We start from the raw sequence: 21709 nt of genomic DNA, 5'->3' as shown, positions 1-21709 counted from the left end.
TAAAGAGTGACAGCAGGGAAGTGGAGAGAAGAGGTAGATGCAGGGAAAGGCACAAGAAATATGTGGTGCATTGGTTAAATAATTCTGCTTCCTTTCCCAAATGTACCTGCAAACTCTCTGTATCAGTAAAGTACAAGAGAGAGCACTATATGTGAATATAGTCCGAGCTAAAGGGCATCCTTAGGCATGACATACAGGGGAGCGTCTGCAACCTCTTCAGTCATGACTATATTCACAATTTAGCACAACTCCAGTGCCTTATTGCATAACTGAAATGATTACAACAGAAACAATTAAGGGCAGAAATTGATATTGGAAAATTAATGTAGTGCCATCCTTCAACAAGAACATACAGTAGTTCCTGACATGAAGACCAAGCTTAAAAGTTGGCCACTAACACATTATCTACAATGGGTGCAACCCTTGTTGTGTTGCAAGTTTGAAACTGTCTATACTGAATGTCAAACAAAAATGTAAAATCCATTTGTACTGTTGTTGAAAGTAGCACAAGTGTATGTCAAAAATAGATAGTGTAGACATGGTGAAAGAGTGCTGTGCAGTCACACTGTACATGGAAGGTGTTAAACAAGTGTTTCACATAAAATATTTTTGACCATTCGAGGTCTAGAACTGTCAGACGTCATATCCAGTTAATTTTATAACTGATCTAGATATTTTTCTCAAAAAATACACCTCATACATCCAGCATAAGGCCCCATCATGTCTGTAAAGGGTGATTTGATATAATACAAGGCCAGGTGAGTGGGAAATCTAGAGTCATCTCTGGATACGCCATATTGCGTCAAGAAAGATTCATTTGAGGCTTTCTTACAAAACCAGCAGTGCAGCATGTTTGAGCGTGACTGTTTCAGTAAAAAAAAAAAAAAAAAAAAGAGTCGACAATAGAGCCTTTTTCGCTCCATCTCTCCTTCTGTGTCCCATCACCAACTGTCTTCCTTCACTTGGTGACATTGTTTTATCTGTGATCCCTTTCGCTCTCTTAGCTCTCTTGATTTTTGTCAGCTCTCCTTCGTTAACGCTATTCTGCATTGACATGACGTTGAGTCCCACCCGCAGCCAATCAGAGCACTGGCTGGCCTGTCTCTCAGTGTGCCAGGCTCTCCGAGCGTGCCCTGGTAGCCCGTTTGTGGCTTAATGAACAAACGAGCATTAGCATCCCCTCCATATACACCCCTCCTCGCCAACCTTCCCATCATCCCTCCCTTTTTCTCTCACTCCGTTTTTTGCACATGCCACCGCAGCGCCCCCTAACCCACGTCACGTGAACGCAGGGGCCCTAGCAACAGCGAGAGAGAGAGGGAAAAGTGGAGCGAGAGAGGGAAAGAGGGAGGGGGAAGAGACGCAGAGCATTAATAAGTAATGGGCCGAACAGTTTGAAACCCGGTCCTCGTTAGCATTGCAGCTGCGCCATCATTTGCATGGGAGCTCCTAGAGCAAATTCAACAACAGCTTCAGCCCACACCCCTCTCTTTTCGTTTCTCCGTCCCTCCATCTTCATGTGTCTATCGTTCTGTCATCACGCATTCTCCTTCCAACTGTCACATTCTCTTTTTTTTTTATTTGTGATATTTCGGTATTTCTCTTCTCTCATCTCGTAAGCGTCTTCTTCCTCTTTTCCCTTCTGTTGTCGGTCTGTCGTTCTCCGCCCCTTCTTCAGAGCCTCCTGGCATCTGCATGTTACGATTTTCTTTTTGTTTTTGTTCTATTTTTCACAGTGTTGCGTGTTTCACATTACTATTCATATCCTCTATTATTCTGTTTCTTTTTACCTTGAAAATGATGGCAGGAAAATGGCGGCTTTACTTCCGGGAGGGTATTATATTTAGACCAGATTTGCACTCACATAGTCTTGTGCTGAGAGAGAGAGAGAGAGAGAGAGAGAGAGAGAGTTTGCCTGCCCTCCTGACATCCTGTAACAAAACACACATTCTCGAACATGTATACAAACCTCTTTTCTCTTTATGTGTGTGTGAGTTTTTATTTTGGCCTTTGGGAGTCTGTGTAGAGTGAGATGTAACTGGAAGGTTGCCATGCTCCACACATAAATCCAATTCCATATTTTTTTTTCTTCCATCGGTCTGACATGATGCCCCAGGCTGCCCACGCTACACACCCCAGCACAACCACAGAACCCTGTATGTGTGTGGTAGGTACACTCAAGCCCTTGTTTTAGACAGACCTTACATGCCCCCCTCTAATCCTCCATTCACACACACACACACACACACACACACATGATGGTTTATTAACAAAGTTCGGGAGGAGCACATCAGATACTTAGCCTAATTAACACAAGACGAGCGCACTCAAGTTAATCAACACGAAGAGGTATAAATACAGCAGACTTACCTCTATCCATTGGGGTACTCTGGGTTCTGGCCTTTCCCGAGCTCAGAGCCCTTCCCCGGACAGCACGCCAAATATGCATTACAATACTTCAGCTAATTATATGTAAGTGTGAACTCGTGAAACACACCTCAAAGCGAAGGAAGACTAGACAAGAATTGATCTGCACTCCCAAACAGAACTGATCGCAGGGAGACGTGGTACTAATATGTGCATAGCTCTGTCTGCCTCTCTTTTAATCCATCAATCTCCATTTTCTCCATTCACAAGTCAAATGTATTATGTACAGTCACACAGACATGTACTCTGTTCTGACATGCAAAAGGCAATACCCAAATAAAGGACTTTTAAGATGTTGGAACCATGGCTTAGCAGTGGCTTTGCTGCTCATATGGACAGTGTGGGTTTGAATATAAGGTGCAAGATTTCCCTATGCCATTCCTCCTCCTCATTTTAGTTTATAAGGCCAAAATAAGGAAGACAAGTAACAGACAAAATCATATGCGTTAGCCACTAATTTGTCAAAATTTAAAATGTATTCAAATTGTTTGACTGCTCTACACAAAACTATAATTTCGCTTTGATTTACTTATTAAGATTAGAGAAAAGAACATTAGTGTGAACATTATGCAAAATGTCTTGTTTTGTGTTCCTCAGAAGAAATTGATTTGGAACAACATAAGGAAATGATGACAATTTTTATCAGTTTAATATTCCATTTGTGCAACAATTTTACAGCTAAGAAGAAAATATATATATACAAGGCAGAGTGAACATGAAATAGAGTGAGAGGCTGCTCATGTAGCTGCTGATATTTAATTTACCAGTCTTCACAATGAGAAAGATCCAAGTGACTGCGATTAAACCAAAACTACTCACTGACTACCTCTCTTTTGCTCACTCTCTCTCCTTCCCTGGTCTTTCGCTCCGGGTGAAATGTTGTGACAGCGTTGCGCTGATGTTGTAGGGGGTTAAAGTCACCAAGTGCATATTATCCTGTAAGGCTTAATATGCAGGTTGAAGCGTGAGGGCCGACTCTTAAATTACAGTTTGCCGAGCCTAGCACTCAGTGTGACAACAATACCCACACAGACACTGTTATGTCTATACACACACACCTATACACACACGTGTGCTCGTGCTTAGCTGTCGTACGAGTATTCATTCAGCAATATATTTTTTGTGACGCAAATAATCATGCATCCATACACACACAGCCAATGCTGTGCGCACATACTTCACTTCATTGTTTTATCACATGGCCATGACATTCACACAGACGCACGTTGAATTTATCTTTGTTTCCAGCCATTGTCTTTGTTTGTCTGTAGCTACTATCTGTGTGTGTGTGTGTGTGTGTGTGTGTGTGTGTGTGTGTGTGTGTGTGTGTGTGTGTGTGTGTGTGTGTGTGTGTGTGTGTGTGTGTGTGTGAGTGAGCTGCTTGTTATAGTGATGGAGTGTGTATGTGGGCTGCCGAGTCAAGCCTGTCCTCTCCGCTTTCATAAATCTGCGTTGGATGAAGCTCTCGAGCCATAAAACGCATCGATCGCCATCCTTCACACACTTTCTTCCCACAGGGTAATCCTGCTTTCTATAGGAACGTTGTGTCTTGTTGAGTGAGTTTTGAATACACAAGTGTGTCCTAATATAGAGGGATAAACAAGACACATGGCAGTCAACTAATGATACCTGAGCATAAATATATGAAGACATCACAGTGTGGATATGACTCCAGATGTTGGCCTATAGCTGAAGGTTTGTTCTTAAAGTGTGTTTATATCTGTGTCTGTGTCAGACAGGGTGTGTTTTGTGAGTTTTCGTATTTCCAGTTCAGTTAGTTTTCTCATAACAGTGCAGTTGGCCCAATCCACATGCCCTGCCTGCCTGGAGAAACTAGGACACACACACACACACACACACACACACACACACACACACAGGGACTGACTGACTGTTCTCACACACTGACATACTTTGCTGTTGTTATTGTGTAAAGGATGTGCAGTTTAGCGGAACATACACACACTCTGCTTTTACACTCTACACACACCTAAGTCATCCCAAAGGAACATTTTATTGCTTTTACGTTGCTTTTTTATAGCAAGGAGACTTCTCAGTTGTTTAAATTGAGTATCAACTTCTTCTTATATGTTTCTGATGATGTTTCTCAGGATACAAACCTGAGAAGAAATTTTGCCCCAAGGAGAAACAATTTAGAACCTTATCTCATAATTTGAATCCAAAAAATGAGTATATAAATTCTAAAACAAACACACACACACAATCAGTACATCGAAGAATTCAAAGAAGTCAAAGTCTTTTGTGTCAGAAACATTCACAGCTAAACTGTACTCAATTGAATAAAATAAGACTAAAAGTGAAAGAGAAGCATTAACACACTTCTGGTTTCTGGGCGAGTGCTTCATTGTAAAATACAGCCTTCATGAATGTACAGATAAATCAGAGTCAGGCCTCGCTGATGTGAAGTAACCGTGACAGTAATATACTGTTACAATAACATACACATCAAATATTAAAACTCTCTCTCTTACTTACTTTGTAATGGATTACTTGCTGTGTCCTTCAAAACTGTGTGTTAGTTTTTGAATGTGGTGACTATAAACATATTTCTGGATGATTTGTAACTCCAGTTATTGTTTTTTTTTTTGTTTGTTTGTTTGTTTGTTTTTTTCCAGTTATAACTTTTGGATTTTTGTAAAAGTCTAATGATGGATAACTGATCTGTGGTTGAAGAGTTGCATATGAAGTTGGTACTAAATGGACTTGAAAATCGTCTTTTTGTCGGCCAATGAAATCAATGTGCATATCATCTGTTCTCCTCTCTCTTCAGGTAACAGGTTTTTCCTGACATCATATGGGGCCCTCTACATATCTGACGTTCAGAAAGAGGATGCCCTCTCTACCTACCGCTGCATCACCAAGCACAAGTACAGCGGAGAAACCAGGCAGAGCAATGGGGCTCGTCTCTCTGTGCTGGGTGAGTATGTGGGTTTATATCAGTTTGCTGGGCAGTTGACACATCTTTGTCATTTTTGGTGATCCTAATACACTTAGCATATTCTCATATTTGGATTTGTTACTGTCTTGGATACATTTCTTTGAGAAATAGCATTGAGATACTAATTTATGTAATGCATTTTTAAATATATATATTTTTCCCCCTAAAGTCTGCTTATGACATTAGTAAATGGTTCTTAAAGAACAAATAGCTGTAATTTTGTTTCACATGAGCATTTTCTTCTACTTATCAGAACATTATAAGAACATTAATCGGGCAGTTTTGCTACTGTAGCTTTAAGACATGTATGTAAAGACTATACATTAATTGGCAAGAATTGCTTGGTCTATTTTAAAGAACTTTCTCTCTGTCCTTAGACCCCACTGAAACCCAGCCTTCTGTGATGGACAGTTTCCAGTCAGGAGAAATACAAGTGGGGCGAAGCATAGAGTTGCCCTGCATCGCCTCCGGTTACCCCAACCCCACCATCCGCTGGTTGAAAGATGGGAGGCCACTTCCTGCTGACTCCCGCTGGACACGGCGACTAACTGGCCTCACAATCAGCGATCTCCGTCTGGAAGACTCTGGAAACTACATCTGTGAAGTCACCAACAGCTTCGGCTCCAAAGAGGTCACAGGACACCTTAATGTCATCGGTGAGGAGAAAAGAAATAAAGGGCAAAAGGGAAAGAGGGGAGGTAAAAGAAGAGGGACTGGTGATAGGATAGGAGTAAATGATGAAAGACATCACCAATAAACTGCTGGTGAGGGAAAAAGACAAGCTTTTCAAAAGTTCCAAGTTACCTTTACCTTGCCATAGATTCAATCAAGATATGTTCTTTGATCAATGTCCTTGTAGGTCCCAATGTTCCTTTGAACTTTGATTTTAAGGTTAGGCATAGAAGGCTGTGAGTGGACCTTAAACATCACTCTTATATGAGCCTGATAATGGAGTAAGGATTTTGTTTGTTACTTGGAATCTTCTTTCAGAACCAACTAAATATCTAGGAACATGTCCTACTTGGCAGAATCACCCATTTCATTTCATAAAGTAGGACATATTCCTGGTTCAACATCATTGTGCAGGAACAACATTCCTATTAAAAAGTTTTTAAGTTCGGTATGGGAAAAGAGCTGGTTGGAGCTTCAACATCTTTCTTTTCAACCTACAGTAAAAGTAGGATTAGAACTACAGTATGTTTGTTTGACTTTTATGTTCTTACAGAACTAACAAAAGGTCCAGGAACATGTCCACCTTCAAAGTCAACTAGTCTATTCCCCAAAGCAGAAACCAAAATCTTATGGCAGGTGTCCTTACCCTTGTTCCAAGAGATCAACCTTCCTGTAGATTTAGTTCTAACCTTGCTTCCAATGAACCTACATGCAATTTTCAACTAAACCCAAGGGAATTGATTAGCTGGCTCAGGCTTATTGGAGTTGAAACTAAACTCTGTGGTATGGTTGTTCTTCCTGAACAGGAATGAGGACATTTGCCCCAGGGTTTTGGCTTGTCCTATGGGAGTACTCACCTTTCATAGTTCTGTAGAAGGTTTGACTAAAGAATAAAAATCTTGAAATCAGTGGATCTGGGTCACTTACAAGGGTTTATGGAGCAAATAGTTGGTCTATCTCTTACAAAGTCCTGGAGTATCCATACCTTTTCATCTAAAGGAGAGCATCCAGGTCATGTTGGCCCATCACCAGGCCATTGGACCAATCTATTGCCCCAGATCTCCTGTGCAACTGTGTCATAGGGAGAGAGATATATCAAAAGGAGTATACCAAGGTGTGGGTAAGTGGGAAGCACATTTGGGTTTAAGAGATGTTGGCACACTGGTTGGCCTCTGCCACCTTCTTGTTGACTTACAGAGAAAGTAATATGAGAGGAGAGGAAGACTGTTCTGGTCTCTCCAGTCTGGCCCCTGTTCCACCAGAAATGTGTGTGTTTTCGAGCAGGCTTGGGGATGGATCTTAGACCAGTGGAATGATATTGGCTGGAGTCTTAATATGAAAGGAAAAGGGGAATAGAGGAAGGGGAGGTGGGGTGGACATTTGGACGTTTAGCCAGTGGGCACATCACACCGGTGTGCTCACACAGATTCTGACAGAACAGGAGTGGAGGAGGGCACGCACACACACACTCACACACACACACACACACACATACATGCCCAGACACATACACCATCACACACAGAGGCCTCCAGCCCGTAACACCAGCTGCCTTATTGCTCACTGACATTTTCTCTGTCTGTCTGTCTGTCTGTCTGTCTGTCTATCTATCTATCTATCTATCTATCTAGACACCATAATTTACATTTTCAGACAAAACTTTACCCTCAGACTCAAATCATATTTTTTACTCTGACTTTTTCTTTCTCCACAGAGCCTCTGAGAGTCACATTGTCCCCCAAGAACCTGAAAACAGGCATCAGCAGCACAGTGATTCTGTCCTGTGCCGTTCAGGGCTCGCCCCACTTCACTGTCTCCTGGTTTCGCAACACAGAAGCCATCGTGCCTGACCAGCACTTTTCCATCCAGGGAGCCCACAACGAGACTCTCTTCATCACAGCAGCCCAAAAAAGACACTCAGGGGCATATCAGTGCTTTGCCACCCGCAAGGGTCAGACCGCACAGGACTTCTCCATCATACTGCTTGAGGGTGAGTGGAAAAAGTGGATAATGGGTTAGCGCTGAAGGTTGTGCTTCTGATTCTAACTCTGCAGTGTACATTTATTTTTGGACATCAAGTTCCATATTTAGATTACTATGACTTTTAAGAAAATTACACTGTGTCCTACACAAGCAATACAAGATTTTTTCAGTAACAGTTAATTTTGCTGTCCTTAAAGGGTTAGTTCACCCAAAAATGAAAATTAGTCCATGTTTTACTCATCCTCAAAGCATCGTAGGTGTATATGCCTTTCTTTTTTCAGACAAATCCACTCTGAGTTATATAAAAAATTGTCCTTGCTCTTCCAAACTTTATAATGGCATGGGCGGGAGTTTTTGTTCAACAGTCCAAAAGTAGTCAAATAAAGCACATCAATCCATATTAAAATATGCCTCACATGTCTCCGGGTGGTGTACAAAGGCATCATGTAGCAAATCAATGTGTTTTTGTAAGAAAAATATACATACATATAAAACATATAAACAACTTTCTTTCACTACAGCTAACAACAACAAATCAAAACATTGGTCACAAATTAGAAGTACAAAAGAGGATTTGTAAAGAAAAATGTTGGAGGATTTCAATATAAGCCAAGAGGAGACTGGTTTTCCTTTGGCAAATTAAGGAAACTTTGCTTCCTTTGCGCCTGTAAACAAATGTTGGTTTCCCCTAGACTCACACACTCACACACATGTGCTATGCCTTTGTACAGCGGCATCCACCAGAAAGGCAGTCCCTCACGAAAGTGCGTATGACAGTTAGCTGAAGTTACACAAAACTGTTTATATTGTTTAAAATATGGATATTTTGTTTTTACAAAAATGCATCAACTTGCTACAGGAGGTCTTTATTCACCCCCCGGAGCCGTGTGAGGCATGTTTTAATATGGATGGATGGGTTTTATTTGACATTTTGACTTTTGGACTGTTTAATAAAAACACTCGCCCATGCCATTATAAAGCGTGGAAGAGCAAGGACAATATAACTCAGATTGGATTATTCTGAAAGCATAAAGTAATTTACACCTAGGATGCCTTGAGGGTGACTAAAACATGGGCTAATTTTTATTTGAGGGTGAACTAACCCTTTAATGAATGTGAAACACTGCACGAAGCAACAGAACTGAAATGAAAAATGATTAATGGGTATTCATACTGACCGTGATTTGCAATTTTAAAAATTATTTCAAAATAAATGACTATTAAAAATTAGGGATAACAGAATATATTAATTGTGCTCAATTAATTTATGAATTTTAGAAAGCAGAATCAAACAGTAATGTAGTTTGATAAATATTATGTGTTTTATTTATTTGTTTTTATTTTTTTATTTAGCTGAAATTATCCACGGACCCTCAAGCACCCTCTTGCAGGGGTCCACAGATTGTATACTGCAGGAATAAGTAAACTCGCATTTTGCGATTTTACAATTTAAATTTAATGCATGCAATTAAATGAACTTCAGACTAAATATTCAATAATTCAGTTTTTTATTAATTAAATTTAAACACACTCAACATTATTTGCTTTTTCCATTTCATATTTGGTTAGGACACAGAGTCATTCAGAGGCAAGAAAAATTGAGCTGTTCTTATGAAATAAACATTTCAGCAGTGCACCATTCAAAGATTCTGAAGTCTTCTATTTGTATTCCGATCTCTTTTTCCTGTCAGACGGCACCCCACGGATCGTCTCGTCTTTCAGTGAGCGCGTAGTAGCCCCTGGCGAGCCCTTCTCTCTCATGTGCGCGGCTAAAGGTGCTCCACCCCCCACCATCACCTGGACATTGGACGACGAGCCGGTAGCGCGGGACTCGGCGCACCGGGCCAGCCAGTACACGCTCTCCGACGGCTCCACTGTCTCGCACGTCAACGTCACCAACCCCCAGATCCGCGACGGGGGCGTGTACCGCTGCGCCGCACGCAACTCGGCCGGTAGCGCCGAGTACCAAGCGCGCATAAACGTAAGAGGTGCCTGTCTACTTTTCAATCTCAGACGTTTAGGGTTATAACCCGCCACCTCCCCGACCCTTGACCCCTGAACTCCTCCACCTCATCTCAAGTCCAGATATCATTGCTTCCTATCAACTCAAGTGTCATTGTGTATGTGCGTGGGTGGGGTTGGTGGTTGGGTGTATGTGTGTGGGTGGAGCGTCTTATGTTGTTTGTTCATCACAGTGCTGTCACCTGTGCGTTTTCTCATTCTTTCCACTGTCAGATCACCCATTTGTGTTCTCTGTATCTTTCCACTTCTCCTGTTTGTCTCTCCATCTGCGGAGTCTTTGTTCCTCTCTTTCACACATACACGGTGTCTCTGTCTCGATGTCGCCGGCTGGCTGGCACACGTGTGGTGTCCTGGCTGTTCTGGGACAGAGTGGAGATCTGGCAGAAGGGAGACGCCATCACGCCAAAACAGAAAAGAGACACGTCAGCTAAGAAACCAGACTGAGAGGACAGAAGACAAGTTGAAACAGTATAGAAGGATAGAAATGAGAGGAAAAATACTACAAAAAACTCAAAGAAAAAATCTCAAAGAAGAGAGGAGGATAGAAAGGTGAGGAAAAATTCAAAGTAGATGAAAGGAGATAAGTGGAGTAGAGACAGGAGAAGAGGACACAAATGGGGAAGCAACTAAGAGTGGACTAACACGAAATGTGACTGACCACAGCTGTTTTTTTTGTGTAGTTTAGAAGTGTTTTTATTATTGTTAGAAGACAAAAGATTAGAAGACACCATAATAAAAGGCCAGTGGGAAAAACAACATTTAAAGTAGCAAAGAAATCGAAGGAACTTTAGATGTTTGCTTCTGTATTATGATAAATTGTGATTTCTTCTTTTTTCCTCTCTAATTCTGTATGGATTATTGAAAAAATATGTATACCAGGGACTTGATTTTATCCATCGGTCATTATTAGGATTTTGATATGTGGCCGTTTTACTCAAAAATTAATCAAAACTTTAGTCAATTGTGGTTGGATGGTGTTTAAGCGGACTAAATGATGTTGAGAAGTCTGGTATCACCAGAGAGAAGTCTGTCATTTACCCAGAAAATAAAGTTATGATGAGTTATTATCAAGTTATGTAATTTTTGGGGACGAATACATTTACAAACTAGATAGGGTAAATTTCATGCCAATGTTAAATACTATCATGGAAATTCCAAGAAAAACAGTAAATTAATGAGTAATGATTATTTCACAAAGTGGAATTCAAAGTTCTGCTCATGGTTATAAATTGCTACTAAGTGCCTCAAAAAACTGATACGTTTTGGTACATTTGAAAGTGATTAATAATCTGACCTTGAATGAATATATTTTATATATCTGAAACCACTTACCTGACAAACATTGACATTCCCAGTAATAATTTTATCCACAGAATCACTTGTTCTGTCAACCCGATACAAAGACTTCCAGTCAGACAGATAAATCCCAGTGCGCTATTGCTCTTAAAGTTGCATTCAATCAGTCAATCAGATTAAGTTTGCAAGATCGAGACAGTTTTGTGCATATTATGCATCAGACGGTCGTGAACGGACTGTGGGCAGTCCATGGGCGTGTCTTCTGAGCCCCAGACTAAGAGTGATATTGAGTTGTGTTGACAGGCCTTTTGAATACACCCTCTCTTCCTCTCTCTCGCTCTCTGAAATGTTCAGTTATGACATATCTGTCTGCTTTAAGGAGACATGCCAGAACAATCATTGCAGTGAGAATGAGCCCCTGTGCCAGGGAGCCACAGTTATACGCAAACACGCCAAATGATACCAATGCTCATTGACACACTCATATAGTCTTAAAACACTACTGCCTGACTAATACACTCAGACCCCAGTACGCTCATGAAAACCGACAGCATTGACTTTCACACACACTATCCATATCACGCACACACATTTATTCTGGAGATGATTGTTTCACAACACAATATTTAACAAACACAGGCACCCGTGAGCAATCAGGCCCCATTCATCCTGTGAACAGTACAATAGCAGTGCTCAGTTCCTGTCTGGATCCTTATCTAAGTTCATACATTCATATATTATGTTTGAGAACAAAAGAAAAATAGAGAAATAGAAAGACAGCCAGAGAATAACTGTGAAGAAGAGAGAAGAGGGATACTGTGCGACAGTCTTCTTGAATAATACATCAGGGTTGACTTGTCAGAGCGGTGACTTCAAAGCACAATGCACGCTGAGCTGAGAGAAAGGGAGAGAGAGCAACAGAAGAAAAGAGAGAGATACGAGGATGAGGAGTGGGCTGTTAGAGAGGATGAGAATATTTGTGTGCAAAAAATCTACATATGCCCCATCGACGATTTATAAACTGATCCACCCTCCATTTTGAGGCAAACAAGTCCTTCTACAGAACGTCTTCTCGTTCTTCTGGTTCCTCTGTTTTTTTTTTACTCCTATACCACCTTATCTCAATTCTGACTCTTTCTGTTTCTTTTTGTTCTGCATCTTCAGGCATTGGCCATTCAAATCTTCATAGTGTCCCACCATCCATTTGTTCGTACACCCCTCCATCCTTGTGTGTGTTCTGAGAGCAGAGTCCTGAACAATCAGCCTTCTCTTTTTGCCAAAACAAAGAAAACAAACACGAATTGGACATTACTAACCTTTTCAAATTCAGCAATGACTTGTTATACTAGAAAGAACCAGAAGCTGTTAGCATATGCTAATCACATTAAAGGGCATTCCCACTGACAGCGATTTGCAGCAAAGGAGCAAGTTGCATTCGTAGTTGGTAAGGTTACTAGAGACCAAAATTTGCAACAAATCTAAGCAAGCTTCATGCAAATGCACAGCGACTACCAGACAGTGGAGCTCACATTATCAGCTTCACGACTAAGCATGAATGCATACTAGCAATCAAAACAAGCCTAAGGTTCAAGTTAATTCAAATCAAGTTTATTTGTGTAGTGCATTTCATATAGTGCATATCATTTCAGAGCTGCTTTACAGAAGATGCATGTCTCTACATTACAATTATGAGTAATTTGTTTTGAGAGGTGACTATGTCAAAGCAATATCCATATGGCAGAAATGTGCAGTTCTAGGATAATACAGTTAGTCAATGACATGTATTCAAGCAGAACACAATGAACACGATTAATTGAACACACTTGAACTGTGATTAAAATAATTACAATGTAAGGGAAATTTGGGAGTTTTGTTTATTTATTCAGACTTAACGTTATCTGAGGTCCTTGCAAGAGGCCAGATCCAGACTGGAGCCTGTGCAGTAGAGCTGAAGATCTTTGCCTGAACCTGGTGGGACCCAACGAGTTCGGGCTTAATTTATATCATTTTTTGAGCTCCGGCTTCTGCGGTAAATGAGCGATCATGTGATGTGTTTCGATTAGCGCGAGAAAGATGCGAAAATGGATGCTGAGGAGGTGAAACGGAAGCTTGCCTCTGGCGATTACGTTTTGGTTACACCAGCAACTAAAGCAATATCTGTTTGTGGAATATTTTTGACAATGTGCATAATGAGAATAATGAGCCAGTGAGTTATGTTGCTGGACGCACCATCAGTGAGCCTAGGACCGCACTGAAGCCATCTACAGTGGACTCAATAATTTTCCTCCACAAAAACATGTAGCCTAATCTTGGTGAGTAAAGGTTTTTCAAATTATAACTAAATATTAATTGAGTCTTAAATGCATAATATAAACTAATGTTAATAAGGCTAATGATTACATTATTATTTTATTAAATTTCAGCTGCTATTCACTGTCGCGTTGAGGCCTGATTGTGGAGAGAAGTGGCGAAGCAAAACGCGCAGAGCCTTTATCTTAATTTCGTTATTGCCAAATACCCATCTTAATTTAGAATTTATCTTAATTTAACTTGTTAAGAAAGACTCATCTTTATTGGTGCGTTGGCCTATTGATAGGCTAAGTGTATGCCTAGGCCTATTTAGACTGCTGAGATGTTATGATGTTACAGAGGACTTATTTTATTTCTTTGTTTCAACTTCCAAGTGGCCTATAGCCTATGTCAGACATGCTAAAAGAAATGACTCATTCTTGACAAAAGGCAAAAGAGCTGTGTGTGCGCACATTTGAAAAATGTTGAGCGCTAAACAGGTTCGGGCTTTTAAAAAGCTGTCAATCAAAATGTACTTGTCGGGCTCGAGCCGTATTCTGTCGGGCTCAGGTCCTGTAGGGCCTAACTTTTAAAGGGGTCATATGATGCGATTTCAAGCTCTTGGTGAATAAAGAAGATCTGTAAAGTTGCAAAGACTAAAGTCTCAAATCCAAAGAGATATTCTTTATAAAAGCTGAGACTCGTCCACGCCCCCCCTGAAATGGCTCGTTCTAACATGCCCCCACATCTCTACGTCAGTATGTGGAAAGATTTGCATAACGGCGCCCAGATGTTCACGCAAAGAAAGAAGACGTACCTTTTATTCTTGTTGTAGTATTGTTGTTGCCGTCGTCGCCATGTTGTATAGACGCTGTGTGTTTCACTGTGAAAGCGAAACTACTTTATTTGGCCTTCCAAAAAAGGACGATATCCACTTTGTCATGCCTGGGCCTGGTCCGTGCTGGTTGTTGAAGAAATACATCAACTTTGCACTGTGAATCGCAGAATGGGCTTTCACCATGGACGAAGCGGAGTCCAACCCGAGGTCATCACATGTGGTTTCCACAAGCACAAGGTACGCTCCTTCGTAGAATCCGCCTCAAGCCGCCCGCTTCTGCTCACTCAAGCCAGTCACGGTTCACTCTAGATTCACTCTTCACTCTAGGCCTCCGGCCTCTGCTCACTCAAGGCCGCGGTGTGTGACGCTGTTTCATTGAGAAAGCGAAACTACTTTCTTTTTGCCTTCCAAAAGAAGACACGACTAGAAATCATGTTTATATCACATTTATAATGGGTTTTATGTTTATGTCTCTTCACTCCAGCCGGATAAGGCATCACAATATGTTAAGAGGTGTAACATTTCCGTCACACGCTTGAGGCGTTCCACCAATCACAACTTGCTGGATAGCTGGCCAATCACAGCACACCTCGCTTTTCAGAGTGATGTGCCTTGTAAAAATTGACCGTTTCAGAAGGCGGGGCATAGAGGAGAAACAATAATGTACAGTATGTGGAAAATAATGTTTTTTTTTTTTTTTTTTTAAACCTTAAACCGCAAAAACAACTTTTCATTACACCAAATACACAAAATAATGTTCTTTTTAGCAGCATTGTATGACCCCTTTAAGGCCTGATTACAGCTCTACTGTGCAGTCTAGTTATCTTGGGATGGGCAAAGAGAGAAGCCAATAGAGAATAATTAGCATAGCTGCTGTTCGTGACTTTTCAAGAAATCATGTGCATTTGATCAGATACAACTGGAGTACAAGGTTATGAGATGCATTGTGTGAATGCTTTTGTAAAAAGATGTGTCTTTGATCTAGATCTAAACAGAGAGAGTGTGTCTGAACCCCAAAACATTATCAGAAAGTTTATCCCAGAGTTTAGGAGTCAAATGTAAAAACACTGTTTTTTTTTTTTGTTTTTTTTTGTGGACTTTGCCTATCATAGGTCTTACCAAAAGTTCAGAGTTTTGCGACCTTGAATAGCATGATGAATTGTAGCATGATAGAAGGCTGGTTCTAGAAGTACACTAGAGCTTAACCATTTGGGGCCTTAAAAGTAAGTATCAATTCTTTGTAATCGATACAGAACTTAATAGGTAACCAGTGTAGAGATTGTAAAATTGGGGTGGTATGATCATATTTTCTTGACCTGGTAAGAACTCCAGCAGCTGCATTTTGGATTTTGAACTGTTTATTGAACATGCAGGGCAACCACTTTGTAGTGCCTTATAATAGTCCAGTCTAGATCATGAATGCATGAACTAGATTTTCTGCCTAAAATGTTTTGCCAGCTTTAGTTGGTTGAAGCTGGCTTAGCTAATTTCCTAGACTAGCTAACATGGTGTTTACCTGTTTAAGCTGGACTTAAATGCTAAAAAGTACCCCAAAGCACCAAAACAGACCAGTCTGACCTGACAAGCTATATTTATTTATTTATTTATTTATTTTTGTTGTTGTTGTTGTTTCAGTAGGGCAGTACAGCGAGTTGACAAGCTCTAATGATTCATTCGCTGTCAGTGTGAACGCCACTTTACACAAGCAGCACAACATTTTAGCCTTTATTGTTAAAAGCTATTCAGTAGCTGTTAGCATTTAGCTATTCAACCATAACTCTTGGATTTAACATGGCACAGTTTCACTAAAGTAATTCTAAGGCCTCTGCTCTCACAGTCCTCAATCGTTTAAATGTGTGTTTTGGGACGTTGCTATGAAATGTGATGTTGTATTTTTACTCTGCCTACACAAACACATTAGGTTAGTATTTTATCGTTAAGATTACACCACACATTGCTTTACTATTAAATGCATTAACTTGGCGTATTAAGTTAACGGTGCAGAAACACATCTCATTCATTGTTGAAATTATATTAAGGCATGGTTCGACTCTACGATATGTGCCTATGTGCCAAGCTATGATGAAGGATACGGTACAAGACACATTGAAACAATAGATACACACCACATGCTCTGCTGTGAAGATCAAGAGCATTCTAACCCCCTCCTTTCCATCCACCACTCGCTCTTCTCCTTTCTTCCGTCCACATTTCTCCCTTCTTTACCCCAAATACCCATGCAAAACCTGGTCTCCCATCTCCCTTTCATTCACTTTTTTCAATCCTCTCATTTACCCTTTCTCTTTTTTGCATTTTTTACCCCTTTTTTGTCTTCCTCCCCCCCCCCCCCCTCTCTCGCTCTCTCTTTCTTTCTCTTTCTTTTCTCTCTCTTGCAGGTCCTCCCAGTATCCGGGCCATGCGGAATATCACAGCTGTGGCCGGTCGCAACACTTTCATTAACTGTCGTGTGATTGGCTACCCCTATTACTCCATCAAGTGGTTTAAAGACGGGACAACGCCGTTGCCAGACAACCATCGTCAGGTGGTGTATGAGAACGGCACTCTGAAGTTGAGTGATGTGCAGAAAGGTGCGGATGAGGGGTCGTATCTGTGCAGCGTGCTTATCCAACCCCAGCTCTCCATTAGCCAGACTGTCTACGTCACAGTCAAAGGTTAGTGATTACTGCTAATGATTTTGGGGATGTTTATTGCCCCTTTAAAAAGCCACAAGCAGGCACAAATCAAAAAAGGAGAGAGAGAGAGAAGAGAAAGGCCCTCTATAGCTGATTTGGGGCTGTTTATTCAAAGGTTTCTAAGCAATAAAAAAATACAGAAATAATAACTTTTGCAGGAAGTTATGATATGTGATATATCTATAAATTTGTGTTGATTCATCATTTTGGACTGAGCATGAATTCCTATACCAAGTTAGAAATAAAGTCATTAAATATAAGTTATTTATTTATTTGGTTGGTCAGTTAGGGTAATACAATATATATATATATATATTATATGACCACGCTCTGAATCGTGTGTGTAATCAGACCAATGGATGGACGCGACGTCACGGACGTTGACCCGTGGGGAACAAGACGCTGAAATTCAAGAGCAAACTGAAAGACGGGGAGGAGAAAGGTCTGACTCTGAGGTGATCGCGAATTTGTGTGCGGTTTATGGAGCTATAGCCCCGCTAAAAAAGTCTAGCGATGCCCATGCTTCTTGCATACATTTCGGAGAACCTGGACATATATTTCAATCAATCACTCAGGCATTTAAGAGGCACCGAAATGAGGCACTGAAATCTGTGTTCTGATTCGGTTCGGTTCATACCGGTTACATAGGTACCAGTTTTTGGTACCCAACCCTACGCTTGAGGCATCTTCTTCTTCCTCTTCTTCTTGCTTTATGGCGGATCGCAGACTTATAAGTGCATTACCGCCACCTATCTCTCAAATGACCATTGACACTCTATGTACAATCTCAATTAGGAGTGAAAATCAGAGGTAAAAAAACTATATAAATACTGTTCAGTTTTTTGCACAAACCGATCGTTTTGTGTCTTTACACATCAGTGTATCGTCACGGGCCGCAGGGTTTAATTTGGATCAATCATGACAAACCAGTCCTCAGATCTGATCTGAGACAACCTGTTTGACTGTAAGCATCTTAACTGAGAGGTTTAACTGATGCAGATCTAAAATCGGGCGCAACCCCCCATCCTTCTTCGGAACAATGAAAAACCAGCTGTAGAACCTGGATTCTCTGTCGAGAGGAGGGACCACCTCGATGGCCTTCTTCCTCAAAAGAGTATTTACTTCTTGTTCTAACACCAGGACCTGCTCAGGGCCCACCACAGTTGAAACGAGGTGGTGGAAACCCAAACTGAATTCTGTAACCTCTTTCTACAGTCTGCACGACCCATCTTGAGATATTTGGCAGAAGCTTCCATGCTGCCAGAAAATCTACTAAGGGAATCAGCCTATCAAGACTGACGAGTGTCAGGGGGTCAGCGAGCTTTCCAGATCCACAATGTTTTCTGACGGACACTGAGACATGCACTTTCTGGAGGCCGCTGTGCTCTGAAGCACCAGCAGTGGCAGTGTTAACAGCTCGGCTTCCTGAGGGCACTGAGGAGAGACGGGCGCCATGTAATGAGGTATACCCTGCTCTTCCCCAGAGGAGGCTGCCCTCAGAAGCCCTGGAACACAAACATCAGTGCTTCTTCGCCGAAGACTTCTTAGCCAGGAAGATGGTCCTCAGATCGGCCTTTGGCTTCGAAGCCTTTGAGTGTCACTTTCTACGCCTCTATGTACGTGGAGCGGGCAAACGGCTGGGGCAGCTCCTGTCCAGCAGCCCCATGAACCAGAGAGCGGCGAGGCAAGAACCGCTGAAATGCCGCCGCTTGTTTACAAGCCTCCTGAAAACTGTCGACGACGGAATTGACGGCATCACTGAACAGGCCAGAAGGTGCAAGCTAGTAAGACCAACCATAGATGCCTCTGCGCAGGCACTTGGGCTTTTTGATTACTTTGGCGGTCTCCTTTGTGGCACGACAGACAAATCAGCGGTTCTACGTAGCTCTTTAATGTCATCAGATTTAACTTCCTCGCACTCATCCAGCTCTTTCAGTAGGTCCGCCTGGCAAGTTTGCAAAACTGCCATCGTATAAAGGCAAGCACCAGCCTGACCTGCTGCCATGTACCCTTTGTCCACAAGCGCTGATGTAGTGCGAAGGGGTTTGGTGGGCAGTGCAGGGGCTTTTGGAAATGATGCCACACAGGTAGACATATAACCTGCGAGTGTCTGTTCAACCCGGGGCATCGCTCTATAACCACGCTCATTTAGTCCTGTGACATTTCTGTAATCAATGAGAGAGGAACTAAAGAGGCAGGCCGAATATGGTCTTGACCATGATATCGACACCTCATTGTGGAGATTGGGAAAAAACGGCAAGCCTAGGCATGGAGGGGGCAGCTAAGACCTCAAAAAACTCTCATTTAACTTGCTTTTTGAGGGTTCAGTCTGTTTCTTGGCTGGCCATTCAAGATTTAACTTGGCCACAGTACGAGTTATCACCTCCACAATGCTTCTCATTCTGTGCATACTGGGGTGGTTTGTCGGTGCTCTCACCATCGCCCTTGGAGGATGGCAGTTTAAGCACCGAGCCCTCTGCCCGGGGGAAAGAAACCGCTCCCTCAGAGCGTGCTTCCGAACCCTGGGAGGTGGCGCTGGATCCGGTGGCCAAAGAAGGAGAAAAGGACTCGCCAATCTCCATCCCCTCCACCAGATCCACTTGCGAACCCCACGACCGCAATTGAGACAGTGACAAACAGTGGTAAATAAGACATACATAAACAGAGCGCTTCGCTGAATGACAGAAGCCACACGTGCGTTTATAGCTTCCTGGTCACTACGTCACCCTGTCCGTGACGTCGCGTCCATCCATTGGTCTGATTAGACATGATTCAGAGTGTAGTCATGCTGAAGGCGTTCCCAAAGTGTTCAACGCAGCTTGAAGTTTTTTTTTTTTTTTTAATCTCAGTTTTTAGTACATCATGTGAAACAAAATAATAATAATAATAATAATAATAATAAAATACCTTTCAGTTTTATTTAACTATAATAACCTTGGTAACTTAGGTCCTTTTTTTAATTGTTCATATGCCAAACAGTTACTTAAGGCATCCACAGAAAAAAAAAAAAAAAAAAAAAAAAAAAAATAGCCTTGAAGCAAATTGTTTTAGTGTGAAAACTGCAAATACTTTATTTTTTAATGCCATTTAGTAACACTGGATTTGGTGTGAAGTGGCCACCCTGAGAGGATTTTTGGACTTGAGCCTAGTCAGCAGGGTATCTTGATTTTATGGAGGATTTCCAAAAACAAAACAACCCTCCAGTTGAGGTTTGGCATTTCTCAAAAACATGCTTCTTTAAAAAAATAAATAAATAAAAAAAGCCCACTGTTCAGTACATACTTTTTCAACATTTCTTCTGAAAAGAAAGTGTAGTGGTTTATTTTGGCAGAGTGGGTGTGTTTTGATAAATGGAGTGTGTGTTGCCTTCAAACAAGTGAATATTCAAGCTGTAGGCGGGTGGTGAAGGTTGAGGATGGTCTTTCCCCTCCGCTGGCACAAAGACCCTGAGAGAAAGCACACCACTAATAGCCTTTGATTAACAGGATTACAGGCCTTCTGCAGCATTACAACCATTCATCAATTACCCAGTGTACTTAGCATGTGTATATGGGTAGGGGTGTTATTTTCAGTATGTTAAATGTAAATGAAAGGGAGGTCACTCTGATGTTGGGTTTTGAATCTTCACTTCACCATGTGTGTCCATACAAGGGGTTACAGCTCCCGGTACAAAGACAGCGAGGTCTAGTGTGTGCATTTGCATGAATGCGTGTGTGTATGTGAGTACCAGTACAACAGAACACTGACTCCAGTGTGAAGTCAGTATAGTGTGCTGCTTGTCTTGTCATGTCTCTGATTTAATTAGCTGAATTTTAACGAGCCCCAGATTAAATCCCCCAGATGTCTCAGATGGAGCCCCCCACCTCTGGTCCATGGCAATGCCATTATTCCCCATGCCAATTGGGCTCTAATTAGAGCAGCTATTATGGGCTGGAGGGGTGGGATGTGTGTGAGCGTGTATGTGTGTGTGCATTTTGGGAGGGTGAAGGGGGTCAGTACCACATTGGAGACCATGAAGCATTAGATACTGAAGATCTCTTGCTCTTTTCCTCCATCAGTTCCTCCCCTCATCCAGCCTTTTGACTTCCCTCCCACCTCCATCGGTAAGCTGATGTACATAGCTTGCGTGGTGTCTTCCGGAGACATGCCAATCCGGATCACCTGGAGGAAGGACGGGCAGGAGATCGTGTCAGGAACATCAGGAGTCACCATTGAAACCAAGGAGTTCATGAGCTCCCTTCAGATCTCCAAAGTTTCATTGGAGCACAATGGAAACTACACCTGTATTGCCAGTAATGATGCAGCAACTGTCAGTTCAGAGAGACAACTCATAGTAACAGGTGAGCAAGAGAGTGAGGGTTTTACATCAATGTAGTATGGGATTCTCAGTATTATTTCACCATTTAGGACCATTTCTGGACCAGATTAGGGGCATTTGCATTTGAGGAACCTTTTGATAGTGTATTTTCATAATGTATTTAGTTCTAGGAACTCCGATTGGGGAACTAAATGAACTTCTACTTCAAAGTA

General features: G+C 41.7%; 1 protein-coding gene across 8 annotated transcripts in view; it reads left to right on the top strand.

The window, feature by feature from the left end:
• LOC109109487 (Down syndrome cell adhesion molecule-like protein 1 homolog) overlaps nt 1-21709 on the top strand; it is a 130693-nt gene that overhangs the window by 76267 nt on the left and 32717 nt on the right. For all 8 annotated transcript variants that reach the window (XM_042739186.1, XM_042739184.1, XM_042739189.1 and 5 more), the window contains exons 4-9: nt 5219-5365; nt 5764-6042; nt 7773-8048; nt 9733-10029; nt 16883-17158; nt 21238-21519. In XM_042739186.1, the coding sequence (XP_042595120.1) occupies nt 5219-5365; nt 5764-6042; nt 7773-8048; nt 9733-10029; nt 16883-17158; nt 21238-21519 (1557 nt within the window). The remainder of the gene's footprint in view (nt 1-5218; nt 5366-5763; nt 6043-7772; nt 8049-9732; nt 10030-16882; nt 17159-21237; nt 21520-21709) is intronic.

Source organism: Cyprinus carpio, chromosome B15, assembly GCF_018340385.1.
Source record: "Cyprinus carpio isolate SPL01 chromosome B15, ASM1834038v1, whole genome shotgun sequence".
In the NCBI taxonomy this organism is placed as follows: Eukaryota; Metazoa; Chordata; class Actinopteri; order Cypriniformes; family Cyprinidae; genus Cyprinus; species Cyprinus carpio.
Note: the sequence above shows the minus strand (reverse complement) of the source record. Positions and strands in the feature narration are given on the sequence as shown.